The 13,915-nt window shown below is 52.8% G+C and overlaps 1 protein-coding gene across 2 annotated transcripts in view; it reads left to right on the top strand.

The window, feature by feature from the left end:
• Positions 1–13,915, top strand: part of MDGA1 (MAM domain containing glycosylphosphatidylinositol anchor 1) — a 58,449-nt gene that overhangs the window by 32,926 nt on the left and 11,608 nt on the right. Inside the window, exons 3-12 of one of the 2 annotated variants that reach the window (XM_059938781.1) lie at positions 210–384; positions 1,476–1,672; positions 2,446–2,578; positions 2,820–3,089; positions 4,997–5,326; positions 8,237–8,533; positions 9,662–9,946; positions 11,587–11,738; positions 12,576–12,753; positions 12,997–13,020. In XM_059938781.1, coding sequence (XP_059794764.1) covers positions 210–384; positions 1,476–1,672; positions 2,446–2,578; positions 2,820–3,089; positions 4,997–5,326; positions 8,237–8,533; positions 9,662–9,946; positions 11,587–11,738; positions 12,576–12,753; positions 12,997–13,020 — 2,041 coding nt within the window. The remainder of the gene's footprint in view (positions 1–209; positions 385–1,475; positions 1,673–2,445; positions 2,579–2,819; positions 3,090–4,996; positions 5,327–8,236; positions 8,534–9,661; positions 9,947–11,586; positions 11,739–12,575; positions 12,754–12,996; positions 13,021–13,915) is intronic. The other variant, XM_059938782.1, reaches the window with a different exon arrangement.

The following is a 13,915-nucleotide window of genomic DNA, read 5'->3' on the forward strand; positions in this document are numbered from 1 at the left end:
AAGCCTCCTCCACCTGACCCCAGATTCCCCAGGCTCTTCACTGAGAGGTCCTACCTCCAGCGTGCATTCCCACGAGGCTGTTTGGGTTAGTTTCGCAGGCCTGTGTATGCCTTATGTGCACTCGTGGAAAAGTATGGGGGTGGGCGGGGTGGGCGGGGAGCCCCCCCCACCCCCATGCAGTCTGACTCTGCCCTGCCTGGCTGGCCCAGGTGCGTTGGACCAAGACCGCGGGCAGCGCGTCGGACAAGTTCCAGGAGACGTCGGTGTTCAATGAGACACTGCGCATCGAGCGCATCGCGCGCACACAGGGCGGCCGCTACTACTGCAAGGCCGAGAACGGCGTGGGCGTGCCTGCCATCAAGTCCATCCGGGTGGACGTGCAGTGTGAGTCGGGTCCGCCTCTTAGTACCCGGGCCAGGGACCTGCTTCTGGGGGCTCAGGCTGGGAAGGAGGAGTGGGGAGAAGGGTGGAGAAGTGGCACCTCCGTGGAGAACAACTGTAGAGACTTTCTCTTTTCCGGGATAGAGAAGGGCATCCCTGATGTTCCTTTGATGTGCACTACCTTATACCATTCACCCATTTCTATCTTTAATCCCATATGAACCTTGCAGCATCCCTGCAAAGTGGTCAAGGAGGGCAGGACAGGTTGGATTATACCCATTCCACAGATGAAGAAGCTGAGACCAAAGGCTTGTGACTTGCTCACTGCATAGGTCTCTTTTCATTATGGTCCAGTGTCCTTCCCACAGTACCTCATGTCTCTGCTTTCGTCCCAGGGCAGCTCTGAAACTTCCCTACCCCAACACCTGCAGGACCAGGCACCCCTCAGTCCTTGCTGCAGGTTGAATGGGAAGCCCTCAGTCCCTGCCTGCCCTCCATGGATATTCCCTTGACCACCCAGAGGCTATCTCCCTTCTTGCCATCTGCCTCTGTGCCATCCAGGCTGACCTAGGTACCCAGAAGCTGTGGGGCCAGGCCCAAAGGTCTGTCTGCCACCATCTTAATATCTACAATGAACCTACCCATTAAATACAACCCCCTGCCCCAAGTGGGACCTGATAGAGTGGTGGAACCCCAGGCCCTCTCTTCTGTCCCCCTTCAGTCATCCAGGGGCCTGACAAACCCTGGGGCTGAGGGTCGTTTCTCAAGTTATTGTAGCTGGAAGGGTCTGGCAGGTATGGCCTGATTTCCAGTGTGCAGCTGCTTCCTCCGTCCCATGATAGGAGGGTGAAGATAGACACACACATCCCCCCCTCCGCCGCCAATGCAGGTCCCTGGGGAGGGACTGCTGAGAAGCCAACACATCCAGTCCCCTGCCTCTGACAGGTTGCTCAAGCTTGCAGGGCTGGGAGAGCATCTGGCTCTCTGGAAGCATCCCATGAGGGTAGCTTAACTTTCCCTGAGAGCTGCCAGGGGCCCAAGCCCTCCACCTAGGGGGTCACGCATCTGACTCCACTGGGGCTGTGCCCTTGCAGACCTGGACGAGCCAGTGCTGACAGTACACCAGACAGTGAGTGATGTTCGAGGCAACTTCTACCAGGAGAAGACGGTGTTCCTGCGCTGTACGGTCAACTCCAACCCACCTGCCCGCTTCATCTGGAAGCGGGGCTCGGACACCTTGTCTCACAGCCAGGACAATGGGGTCGACATCTATGAGCCCCTCTACACCCAGGTCAGGATGGGCGGCAGCTGGCTTGGTCTCATGGCTCACCCCACATTCTTCCTCCTACACCCCACAAGGGAGGGGACCAGGGGGGCTGAAGCCTCACCATCTGGAGTTCCAGGGACTGCCCTGACTCCAACAAGTTTCTTCTGACATCAGAAGCAAGCATTCTGATTGGGCTTCAGACCACCTGGGGCAGACAAAATCGAGACAGAAAGGTCAGGGAGCAGTGGTGAGGACAGGAGAGTCCTCAAGGCAACATGTCCTCTAAGAACTTTGCCAGTTAGGAAAGGCACCTCCTGGGGCAGACAAGTCATCCCTGCCTGTTGCTGGCTGGCAGGGTCTTTGGAACGCATGGGCAGGAACAGCAGGAGTTGGGGTAGAAAGATGAGTCACTTCCCATGGCTCTCCTGCAGTCCTAGGAGATGGTGATGAAGCCATCCTGCAAGAGAGTTTTCAGAGGCAGCTTTCCTAGGTGGCTGTCAGAACTCCACATGTAGCCATGGCCTGTAGGGCCAGCCCTATATTTGTATGGGTTGTAAGACAGGGCAGGATTCCCTCCTTACCCTTCCATTTCCTAGAATGGGGAAACTGAGGCCTGGTCCTGACCAGTGTGTACCGGGACACCCTCAGACCCATGGAAACCCAGGGTATGGGGGGTGTGCCATCCACCCCAGGCTCAGTCCTGAATAGGAATTTGCTTTAGCCTCTGGTGCTTGGTGAATGTGTGTGAGACCCCTGGAGACCCAAGCAGGCCCCTCACCCCAGTGGTCACTGCCCAGGGGGAGACCAAGGTCCTGAAGCTGAAGAACCTGCGGCCCCAGGACTATGCCAGCTACACCTGCCAGGTGTCTGTACGCAACGTGTGTGGCATCCCGGACAAGGCCGTCACCTTCCGGCTCACCAACACCACGGGTACAGGCACTTCCCCACCCATCCCCTTGCCCACCTGGGCTGAGTCCTCAACCAGGAGGTGGTGCCCACCCCATGCAAGACTCCAAGCACATCACCACAAGTGTTTCCCCTCCTCCCTCCTGCCTGCTCCTTCCCTTCTCCCCCTGCAGGCCTTCCCCGGCCCCCATTCCCTCCCTGATTCTCCTCCCCCAAATCTGGCCCTGCCTCGCGGTCCCCTAAGACCCCATTCTTGTCCTCCTAGCACCACCAGCCCTGAAGCTGTCTGTGAACGAAACTCTGGTGGTGAACCCTGGGGAGAATGTGACGGTACAGTGTCTGCTGACAGGCGGTGATCCCCTGCCCCAGCTGCAGTGGTCCCATGGACCAGGCCCGCTGCCCCTGGGTGCCCTGGCCCAGGGTGGCACCCTCAGCATCCCTTCAGTGCAGGCCCGAGACTCTGGCTACTACAACTGCACAGCCACCAACAATGTGGGCAACCCTGCCAAGAAGACTGTCAACCTCCTGGTGCGATGTACGTGGCTCCGGAGGGGTGGAAGGAAACTTGGGAAGCAGACAGGGTCCCTGTACCTCGGGAACTGAAATGGGAAAGGGGCCTGTCTGCTTCTCCTTGGTAGGGGAGGTAGGCTGAGAAGGCAGGTTCCAGGCACCTTGATTTCCCTGCAATTCAGGTGTCTGCCAGCAGATGGCAGGACTAAAATTTGTATAAAGTTTTATTTACAGTTTACAATCTATCAATACATTTTCAAATATAACCTCAACAACCCAAGAAGTAGGAAGGGCTGGTGTTGATTACCTAGATTTTTTTTAGATTGGGAAACTGAGGCTGCAAAAAGCTAAATGTGGACATTCCAGACTCTAAGAGAAAGTTCCTGACTTTCTCCCTGTACAATGGTTTCTACATGATTAATAGAATTAAAGTGAAAATAACACACATTTCCACATACCTCATATGTAGATCTTTATTAGCAAAGCATTTCAGTGAGTATAAAGATAATTACTAAATGTAAAAATGATTAAAACTTGGAGCACAATATAAAGAAGTACAAATACTTTCCTAACTAAACTTCAGCCTCAGTAATTATCATTAACTGCTCGATAAGATCTTGATTTTACTACTCTGCTTTAAGGAGGAAACTTTAAATTCTTCTGCTTGTGCAGCTTTAGGTGGTTGTTTTAAAATTTATTTAAAAAAATTTTTTTTAAAGATCCAGGCTTGTTTCCAGCTCTTTAGCACTTGAAAGTAAGATACAGCTTCTGTCAAATTCAGTTGAGCATTTTCTGATGAACACTCTTCTTTGTTCATCTGTCACTGACCAGTCTCTCCCTGACTCTCCTCACCAAGAGAAGCTAGCTCTCTATGACTTTTTACTTAATTATGATTAAGTAGTGAGAAAGATAATAGTCAAACTGTGGTTATCTAATGACTACTGTTTCCTTTGATGGTACTTTTCCCATCAGAAGATTGTTCTTCCCCACCTGATCCATATGCCCTTTAAAACCTGGGTTGATAAGATTGCCATTTTCATCAAATACTTGTGGTCACCTCTCGGGGTGACATACAGCCTGCTTCACTCAGCCCAGTCCTGATTTATGGCTGTTGTACCAGAGTCCTTTCCAATGAGCACCTAATATTAAGAATTCTGTCTAACTCTTGGCATACATAAAACAATATTTAGATTTTTAAAGGAGGCCAGACCATTTTCTTTCTAAACTCTGTATTTTTATGTAATTGCATGTAAAATGATTGTATTGGTCTTTTTTTTTTTTTTTTTTTTTTATGACACAAACTTGTTGCAAAGAGCTAAACAGCGCAAAAGGGCAAGTTAAAAATTTCCCCTCAATTTCCCTCAGTCCCATTCTCTAGATGGAACCAGTGTTACATTCTGGTGCCTCCTTCCAAAATTTGTATTTTGTATATTCTGGGTTTAAAACAACAATAAAAATAAAGCAGCATAGTAGTTAAGAGCACAGGCTCTGAGTGTGAATTCAAGATTGGCTATTTACCAATACTTCTTTGAGCAAGTGAATTAAACTGTCTGAGCCTCATTTCCCTCCTTTGTAAAATAGGGACAATAAAATGCCTACCTCAAAGATTGTGGGATGGGCTAAATGAGGAAACCCACATACAGTGCTTAGAACAGGGCCTCTCATAGTGTATGTTTGGTCAACAGTGGCTGTATTGATTACTAAACCCACTTTTCTACAGCGAGCTTTTTTTTTAACTTTTGGAAACACATCTGAGAGAGAACAATTTCCAAGCAGAAAAAGTGATGGTTTCTCCTGGGAGTGGGATCGTAGCCCCCAAACTCCAGGAAGGCCAGTTGGAGGGTAGAAGCTGCATCTGGATGGGGGTAGTGAGACAGGGAACCCTGGCTTTGGGCCAGCTCCAGCCACCTTTCCCTCCCCATCCACCCATAGCCATGAAGAACGCCACATTCCAGATCACCCCAGATGTGATCAAAGAGAGCGAGAACATACAGCTGGGCCAGGACCTGAAGCTGTCATGCCATGTGGATGCAGTGCCCCAGGAGAAGGTGACCTACCAGTGGTTCAAGAATGGCAAGCCAGCGCGCATGTCCAAGAGGCTGCTGTTGACTCGCAATGACCCTGAGTTGCCCGCTGTCACCAGCAGCCTAGAGCTCATTGACCTACACTTCAGCGACTACGGCACCTATCTGTGTGTGGCTTCCTTCCCGGGGGCACCTGTGCCCGACCTGAGCGTCGAGGTCAACATCTCCTCTGAGACAGGTGGGCAGCTGGAGGGGGGCAACAGGAGGTATGAGGGGGCTGGAGAGACCCACAGAGGGGAGGTGGGGGCAGCAGCTTGGGAAAGGGAGGCCACAGTGAGGAGGATACCATTTGTTCATGCCATATGCATTTATTAAACACCTGTTATATGCCAGACATAATGCTAGGCCCTGGAGTAAAGTGGTGGGCAAAACAGGCCACATTGAACTCAGTAGCAAATGTTTTTCAGATCATCCCACAAATAAATATATCACTGCAAACTGTGATGCATGAGAGTCAGGAAAGAGTTTCCTAAGAGAGCAGGTTTGATCTAAGATCTGAGGGAGGGGCAGGATTTTAGTAGGCAAAGGAGAGCAAAGGAAGGGTGGAAGAGAAAAGCGGGCCAAGGAATCAGCATGTGTAAAGGCACCGAGGCAGGAAAGTACATGGAGCATTTGGCACACTGAAAGAAGGAGAGTGTGGCTGGGAGAATAGAGTGAGATGAGAGTGGAGAGGTTGGCAGGGGCCAGATTTTGCAGAGGATTTGGGTCTTTATTCCAATAATAATAAATAACGATAATGAAATAATGGCCAACATTTACTGAGTGTTTACTATGTGTTCTGATGATGTTATATTTATCTCATTCGCCTTCATGATTTACTTTATGGGGTAGATGGTTCATCTTCAGTTTTGAGAGATGAGGAAACTTAGGCTCAGAGAGCTTAAGAATCTTACCTAAGGTTACACATCAATAAGTGGTGGAGCTGGGATTCAAACCCAGGCAACCAGACTTCAGAACCTGCTCTCAGCCACCCCTGAAGGGTTTACACTTTGAAAATTACAAGAGTTTGGAGGGAGTGACTTTGGAGAAGGTCTCTGGAATCTCATCTCCAGCCCCCAGTACCTTGCACTGAGTTGCTGGCTGACTTTGGCTAAGCCTCTTCAGCTCTCTGGGCCTCAGTCTCTCCTCTAGGAGACATTGAACCAGATGGCCTTGGAAGCTCTTCCCATCCTGACATCTGAACAGGGAGAGGCCAGGTGTCGCTGGAGGTGTCAGGAAAGGCTTCCAGAAGGAGACAGACCTGAGCTGGGCTTTGGGAGTGGACTAGGCCTCCACAGATTCCACAAATCCATTTTGCAAATCACAGAGCCATGTCTGGGGTGAGGAGCTGGGAACTCAGACACGAATGCCACAGCCCCATCATCAGAGCTCACTGCCTAGACAGAGAGATAGACCTGTTGCAGAAGGGTCAGGCAAGGTGGAGGAAAAGGAAGGACAAACCTTAGATAAGACTCAGGAGCTAAAGGTGGGGTCTGCAGAGCATCCTGGGGGCACAAGGGGAGTACCAGGCTGCCCGGGGTCGTCCGGGAAGGCTTCTTAGAGGAGCCATTTTCCATGTGAGCATTTGCCCATGCTCAAGCCCATGAGAGGAGGGACAGGGAGCCCCCAAGGCATATGAGACTTGCTGTGTCCAGGAACTATGTTCCTTACAAGTGGATCCCACAGCTGGAACACAGGATGGGAAAGGAAGATGAGGCTGGGGGTTGACAGAGGCCAGAGCACAAGGGCCTTGTTAGAAGAGCCAAGCAGTTTGAGCTTTAACCTGAGGGCAGTATGGCCTCAAAATGGGGGGACAGCCCTTTATCTTGTGGGGGCACAGAAGGGTTGGGAGCTGGGGTGTTTTAGAAACAGGGAAATCAATGGGGTACAGGGCCATTTCCTTCATTTCACTCATCAGCTTGATGCCTAGGGCATAGAAGCTTTTTAAGGACCTGTGTAGACGGTTTAGAATTGGAAAAATAAATTAACTGGCTCCAAAATACAAAGGGAAAACTGCAGAATTAAAGCCAATAAATGTATAAATGTTTACAGAGTATAAATTATGCTAACTAGATAACTGGACTTCAGCTTGCCTTGTAGAGTTATTTACGATTTATATTTAATGTAGACATTTAATTTGTTTGATGTGATATGGGATGGGACCCATGGAAGTCTTTAAAAGTCCTTAATTTGGGCAATGTGTTGGGTTGGATTAGGTTTGGCTGTGAATAACAGAAAAAAACCTAAATAATGGTGCCTTTAAATGAGCTAGATGTGTATTTCTTCTTTATGTAAAAGTGAGCAGTCCAGGCTGGAATAGTGGCTCTGCTCCACCAAATCCTCAGAGCCCCAGGCTCCATCTTGTCTTGCTTTTCTGTTATCTTTAGCATGTGCCCCCTCGTCCACGATGGCAGTGCCAGCTGCAGCCATCAGTCTGCATTCCAGCCTGCAGGGAGGAAGAGAGGCACCGCCTCTCCCTTTAAAGACTCACACCACCTTGGCCAGGATTTAGTCACGTGACCACAGCTAGCCATAAGGCAGGCTGGGTGGGAAATACAGTCTTTATTCTGGCTGTGTGTCCTGCTAAAGCCCAGATATTCTTTCACTTTTGAAGAAAGGGTAAGGATGTTGGGGGACAGACTACCAACCTGTGATAACACTCCAGAAAGAGAAGATGGAGGCTTTCACTAGAGCAGGGCCAGTAGGCAGCAAGGAGGGGATTGAGGGAGAAGATATTTAGCGGAACTATTTAAAAAGTGGAACCCCCCCAAATAAATAAATTAAAGGTGGAATCCCCCAAACTTAGTAATGTGGGGGGTAAGGGGATAGAAAGAATTGGCCTGGACGACTTCAACACTCTTTCTGAGTTGGGAGACCTTGAGGTAGAGACCCAGGAGGTGGAGAGGATTTGGAGAGGGGAGTTCTGCTTTGAAGATACTGCAGGATCTGTGGAACATCGGGGATGGGAAAGGGAGGCTCGCACTTAGTGGGAGGGAAGCAGGAGCCCCAGAGCAGAGGCCGGGGGATGGGGGGGGGCGCGGTGAGGGGAAGCTCTAACCCCGCTCCTACCTCTTCCCTGCCCCGCTCCTACGTCTTCTCTTCCCCGCAGTGCCTCCCACCATCAGCGTGCCCAAGGGCAGGGCCGTGGTGACCGTGCGCGAGGGCTCGCCCGCCGAGCTGCAGTGCGAGGTGCGGGGCAAGCCGCGGCCGCCTGTGCTTTGGTCCCGTGTGGACAAGGACGCTGCGTTGCTGCCCTCGGGGCTGCCCCTCGAGGAGACCTCGGACGGGAAGCTGCGGCTGGAGCGCGTGAGCCGCGACATGAGTGGGACCTACCGCTGCCAGACGGCTCGCTATAATGGCTTCAACGTGCGCCCCCGCGAGGCCCAGGTGCAGCTGAACGTGCAGTGTGAGTCCCACCGCCCCACCCAGACTACCGTCCAGAGCTGTCCCTCCCGGTTTACAGTCAGGCCTGCCCCCTCTTCACCCCTTCACCCACCCTGGTCCAACCAAACCCCTACTTGACCCCCGTGCTCTAAGACATGGAGGTCCATGACCCTTGCCGCACTTCTACTCCATCTTCATTCCCAGGGACCCAGTGAGCAAAGAAATAACTGATTTTACCAAGTGAAAATGGGAGTTGGAAGGAGGAAGGAACCTTCAAGGAAACACACTGCCTCTGATAGTATAATGACGAGAGTTAACTTACCACGTGCCAAGCATTGAGTGTTTTGGGGTTTTTTAAAATTATTTTATTTATTTATTTATGGCTGTGTTGGGTCTTCGTTTCTGTGCGAGGGCTTTCTCTAGTTGTGGCAAGCAGGGGCCACTCTTCATCGCGGTGCGCGGGCCTCTCACTATCGCAGCCTCTCTTGTTGCGGAGCACAGGCTCCAGACGCGCAGGCTCAGTAATTGTGGCTCACGGGCCCAGATGCTCCGCGGCATGTGGGATATTCCCAGACCAGGGCTCGAACCTGTGTCCCCTGCATTGGCAGGCAGATTCTCAACCACCGCACCACCAGGGAAGCCCGCACTGAGTGTTTTAATGCCCTAACTCATCTAGCCCTCCACAGCCCTATGTATAGATTCTGTTATTCACCCATTTTTACAAATAGGGAAACCGAGTCACACAGATGTTAAGTAACTTGCCTAAGATCTCACAGCTAGTTAGAGGCAGAGCTGGGGTTTGAACCTAAGCTATCTAGCTCCGGAGATCATGCTCTAAATCCCAACGTTATGCTGCTTTTCATTACAAGGAGGGTGAGGGGACCATTTGAGGCATGAATAGAGGCCCAGTCTGGGAAGCTCGGCTGGAGGTTTTGGCCGGGAAGGAGTAGGTATCTGCAGGTCGGGGAGGTATGAGTGTGGCTATTTTGTATGTTGTGAGTGTGTATCTGCCCTGAGACCCTTCCAGGATGCTGGGGGGTGGGCGGAGGGGTGGCGGGAGTAGGGGCGAGTACGTCGCCTCCCCATGGGGCCGCTCCTCAGACCCCACTCGGTGGGGAGAGGCCCCGCTGACCGCCGCCCCCGCCCCCAGTCCCGCCGGAGGTGGAGCCCAGCTCCCAGGACGTGCGCCAGGCACTGGGCCGGCCAGTGCTGCTGCGCTGCTCGCTGCTTCGAGGCAGCCCCCAGCGCATCTCCTCGGCTGTGTGGCGCTTCAAAGGGCAACTGCTGCCTCCGCCGCCTGCCGTCCCCGTCGCCGCCGAGGCCCCCGACCACTCCGAGCTGCGCCTCGACGCCGTCACCCGCGACAGCAGCGGCAGCTACGAGTGCAGCGTCTCCAACGACGTGGGCTCGGCTGCCTGCCTCTTCCAGGTCTCGGGTGAGTGTCCCGACTGCCCCGCCCCAGCCAACCCCGCCCACCTGGGGCCAGGCTCCGCCCCAACCCCAGCCCTGCCCAGGCTCGGCCTGGGGCCCCGCCCTTTCCGGCCCAACTGCGCCTGGTTTAGGGCCCTGCCTTTGTAGGACCTGCCCATGCCAGGTACAGATCCGGCGCAGGCCTCCCGGATATATCCAGGACCTCCTCTCACGGCCCTGAACCCTCCACTTGCCTACTCTAGGTCTAGGCCTTCCCCTTTCGAGGCCCGCCTCGACTTGGCCTAAGCCTCGCCTGTTTTAGCTTGCCCGGCTCCTGGCATCTGACAGGCCCGCTCCCTTCACTAGGCCTAGACTTCGCCCCTCTAGCCCCAGGAGCGCCAGGTATGGGCCCTTGCCTTTAAAGACCCATTCACACCTGGCTTACGCCCCGCCTACGTGAGGCATAGGTTCCACCCCTTCCAGCTCTCTGCTTCCACCTGTTTGAGTAGCAGGCATCGCTTTCCCTCCAGCCCTGTCCACGTCAGGTTTAGACCGACCCGCTCAAGCCCTGGGCACCGACGCATCTCAGCCGTCACTTCTCAAGCCCCTTCTCCTTCGTCCTTGGCCCTAGAGGCTGCAGATAGGAAATCTCTTCCTGACTGCGGGCCCAATGTGAGGGGCCTGAGCTGTAGCTTAGAGGAGGGAAGAAGCGCCTCAACAGCTTCTCTGGAACGTCGTGGGTGGCGCTGGGCCAGCCAGCACACATTTCCTGAGCTGTCACTCTAGAGGTTCAGGCCTCTCGGTGCCCAGAAATCCCTTTCAGCCCCATCTCTTCATGTCATTCAGGTGGGCATTTTGGGGCTGCAGATGGGTGTGGGTGGGTCAGAAAGGAGGGAAGGTCGTGGTGAGAGTGGAGGGGAAAGGCCGGACCCACTCCCCTCTCTTCCTCCCTTGGGGAGAGCCGGTACCCTGTCAGAAGCAGCACCCCAGAGGAGAGCCCCAGGTGTGCCTGTCCCCCATTTTACTGCGCCCCCGCTCTCCCAGCAGCCTCCGACTGACTGGGTGTCCCTTTAGCTCTTGTTTGGATCTTCTCACTCAACAGTGGGGGGCTAGGGCCACAGGTCACTGGCCACCTCCCCAACCCCTCCCCAGCCCCTCCCCACCCCACCCAGCCCTGCCAGCCAGAGGCCCCTGTGACATTTCCCACCTCCTTCCCCCTCCCCTGTTCTCCCACACTTTCCCTGTCTCTGGCCGCTCTCTATCTCTCTTCCCTTCTTTCTACCTCAAAATCCTTGACCCTTCTTGGTGTCTTCTATCCAATTCTCTTCCCCTGTGTCTTCTCTAATATCCCTTCTCTGTGTCTTCCCACATTTCTCTTTTCCGTCCTTTCCTTGGCCTTTCCACTCCATTCTCACCAACACCACCTCTTGGATTCCCAATCTCCCTTTCCTCCATCTCCCACCTTCCCGCCTGCCCCTCATTCTCCCCAATCTCCTCTTCTCCCACCATCTCCTCTCCTCACAATATTCCTTCTTTTTGTCTCCCCCCCACCCTCTCTCTGCACCACGCATCCTCTTCTGTCGCCCTCTCCCGCACCTCGTCTCTCTGTGTCTCTCCTCATCCCCTGCCCCTCACGGCCCCATGCCCCCCTCCCGGCCCTCTCAGCCAAAGCCTACAGCCCGGAGTTTTACTTCGACACCCCCAACCCCACCCGCAGCCACAAGCTGTCCAAGAATTACTCCTACGTGCTGCAGTGGACCCAGAGGGAGCCTGACGCTGTCGACCCTCTGCTCAACTACAGACTCAGTGTCCGCCAGGTGGGCCAAGGGGGACAGAGGCTCAGGTGCAGGCTGGCCCTGGGAATGCTCATCAAGCCAGGGGGAAGGGGTTGGAGACACATTGACCATCTTATAGATAACTCTTCAGACCCAGGGAAAAAGTGTTCTGGACACAGGAGCTGGGAGGCTCTAGGGACCTGTCCCCTTTGAACCCATGCTCTGGGCACAGCCCTGAGAATCAGGCAGGGGTCTGCTGGGTTCATGTGGGGGAAGGGGGGCAAAGCCAGTCCTGCTCAGAAAACAGAGAATCTACTCTTATATCAGAAGCTTAAAGCATGAGCTTAAGTCTCATCTACAGAGTCTCTAGGACATAAGCCCAGAGCCACTATACGAGTCTCGAGTCCAGTCTAATTGCATGTGGTTCTGCCCAGACTAAGGGGTAGTTGGGTGGAGGGTAAGAGTGTGACTCTGAGGCAGACTGCCTAAGCTAAAATTCAGTTCTGTATTAACTTGGGCAAGCTACATCTGTTTGGCCTCAGTTTCTTCATCTGTAAAACGGGGGTAATTATACTATTCCAACTGATAGGATCATGATTTTGAGAATTAAATGAGTTAATAATTGCAAAGCATTTAAAACAGTGCCTAGCACACATTAATTTTTCAATACGTGTTACTATCACTTATTATTAAGGCAGCCCTGGGAGGTGGGCATGGAAGGGGTGATTGCTCTATCTTACAGATGAGGAAACTGAGGCCCTGGCTTCCTAGTCCTTTGCTCTTTCTGCTCCCCTACGCTGCCCCTCAAAGTCACACCAGGGCCTGGGCTGGTGCTTAGGTGGAGGGTGTCGGGCATCTGGGAACTCCCTGTATCTACAGTGGAATCAGCAAAACGCCATGGTGAGGGCCATCCCGGTGCGGCGTGTGGAGAAGGGGCAGCTGCTGGAGTACATCCTGACCGACCTCCGAGTGCCCCACAGCTACGAGGTCCGCCTCACGCCCTACACCACTTTCGGGGCTGGAGATACGGCCTCCCGCATCATCCGCTACACAGAGCGTAGGTGGTGGTGGCTGTGGTGGTGGGATAGGTGGGCCCATCTCATGCCCAGGGGACCCCTCCATATTCCCCACGTGGTTCCTGAGCTTGGGGTTCTCCAATGTGCAGTGTCCTACTCTGTCACTGCAGGCCAGGAGCCTCTGGCCCCCAGGCCTACTCTGGGGACCCTGTTCCTAAGCCCAGGCACCCTCTGCACAGCCCCACACCTTGGTTCTGACTTGGTTTTCCTGCTTGCTTTCTCAGCCATCAACTCTCCCAATCTGTCAGGTGAGACACCCCTACCCACTTCCCCTTCCCTTTAGGGACACAAAGGCTCCCCTGGTGGGAGGGACCCAAGAGATAACCCAGAGAGAAAATAGTGTGGAGGCCAGAAGTTGGCAGAAAAAGCAGAAGGGAGCAAGGCTGGGCTTGGAGATATTTGCATCCAGGATTTATTCTGGGGCTTAAAGGCTTGAAGTGAGGGTGGAGTCAGGAGGACATCTCTCTAACTCAGGGCCTTTTGTCCTCACTCAGCACCATTCACTGTCCCCAAAAGAAAAATGGAAAGACCAGGCTAATCCACATTCTCTGTTCCCTGGGGCAGAGGTCCTTAATCTGAGATCCATGGACCACCCCTGCAAAGGATGAGGAGGGTCCATGAAACTGGACCCTGGAAGGGCATACAATTACTTCTTTATTTTCCCTAACTTCTAGAAATTTAACATCTTCAATGATGAATGTAGGAATGTGGTATAATCACTACCTGTGACTCTGTCATCAGTGGAAATCCAATGTTTTCACATCACCTAAAAGTTTTTGCAGCCACGTCTAAATATCATTTCCATTTATTAGTATTTCAAGCTACAGTAGTTAGACCTAACACTGGACCCTGTGATTTAATTAGATAATAGAGAAGCCCACTTATTATTATCTCACAAATTTATTTTTTAAATATTTTGACAACTGTATTTCAATATAATTGATTTCCTTTGTAACCCTGTGTTTTTCATTTTATGCACCTAAATAATTATTCTGAGGTGAGATTCTTAACTTCACTAGACGCCAGAAAGGTTTGTGGCACAAAAACGATTAGGAAGTCCTGTTCCGGGAATAGATTGTCAGGGGTTCCATTGCCTGGTTTCTGAAGCCCTGGGATCCTGGGCCCGCTGCTTGGATGCTTGGG

This window comes from Balaenoptera ricei, chromosome 11 (assembly GCF_028023285.1).
Source record: "Balaenoptera ricei isolate mBalRic1 chromosome 11, mBalRic1.hap2, whole genome shotgun sequence".
Classification (NCBI taxonomy): Eukaryota; Metazoa; Chordata; class Mammalia; order Artiodactyla; family Balaenopteridae; genus Balaenoptera; species Balaenoptera ricei.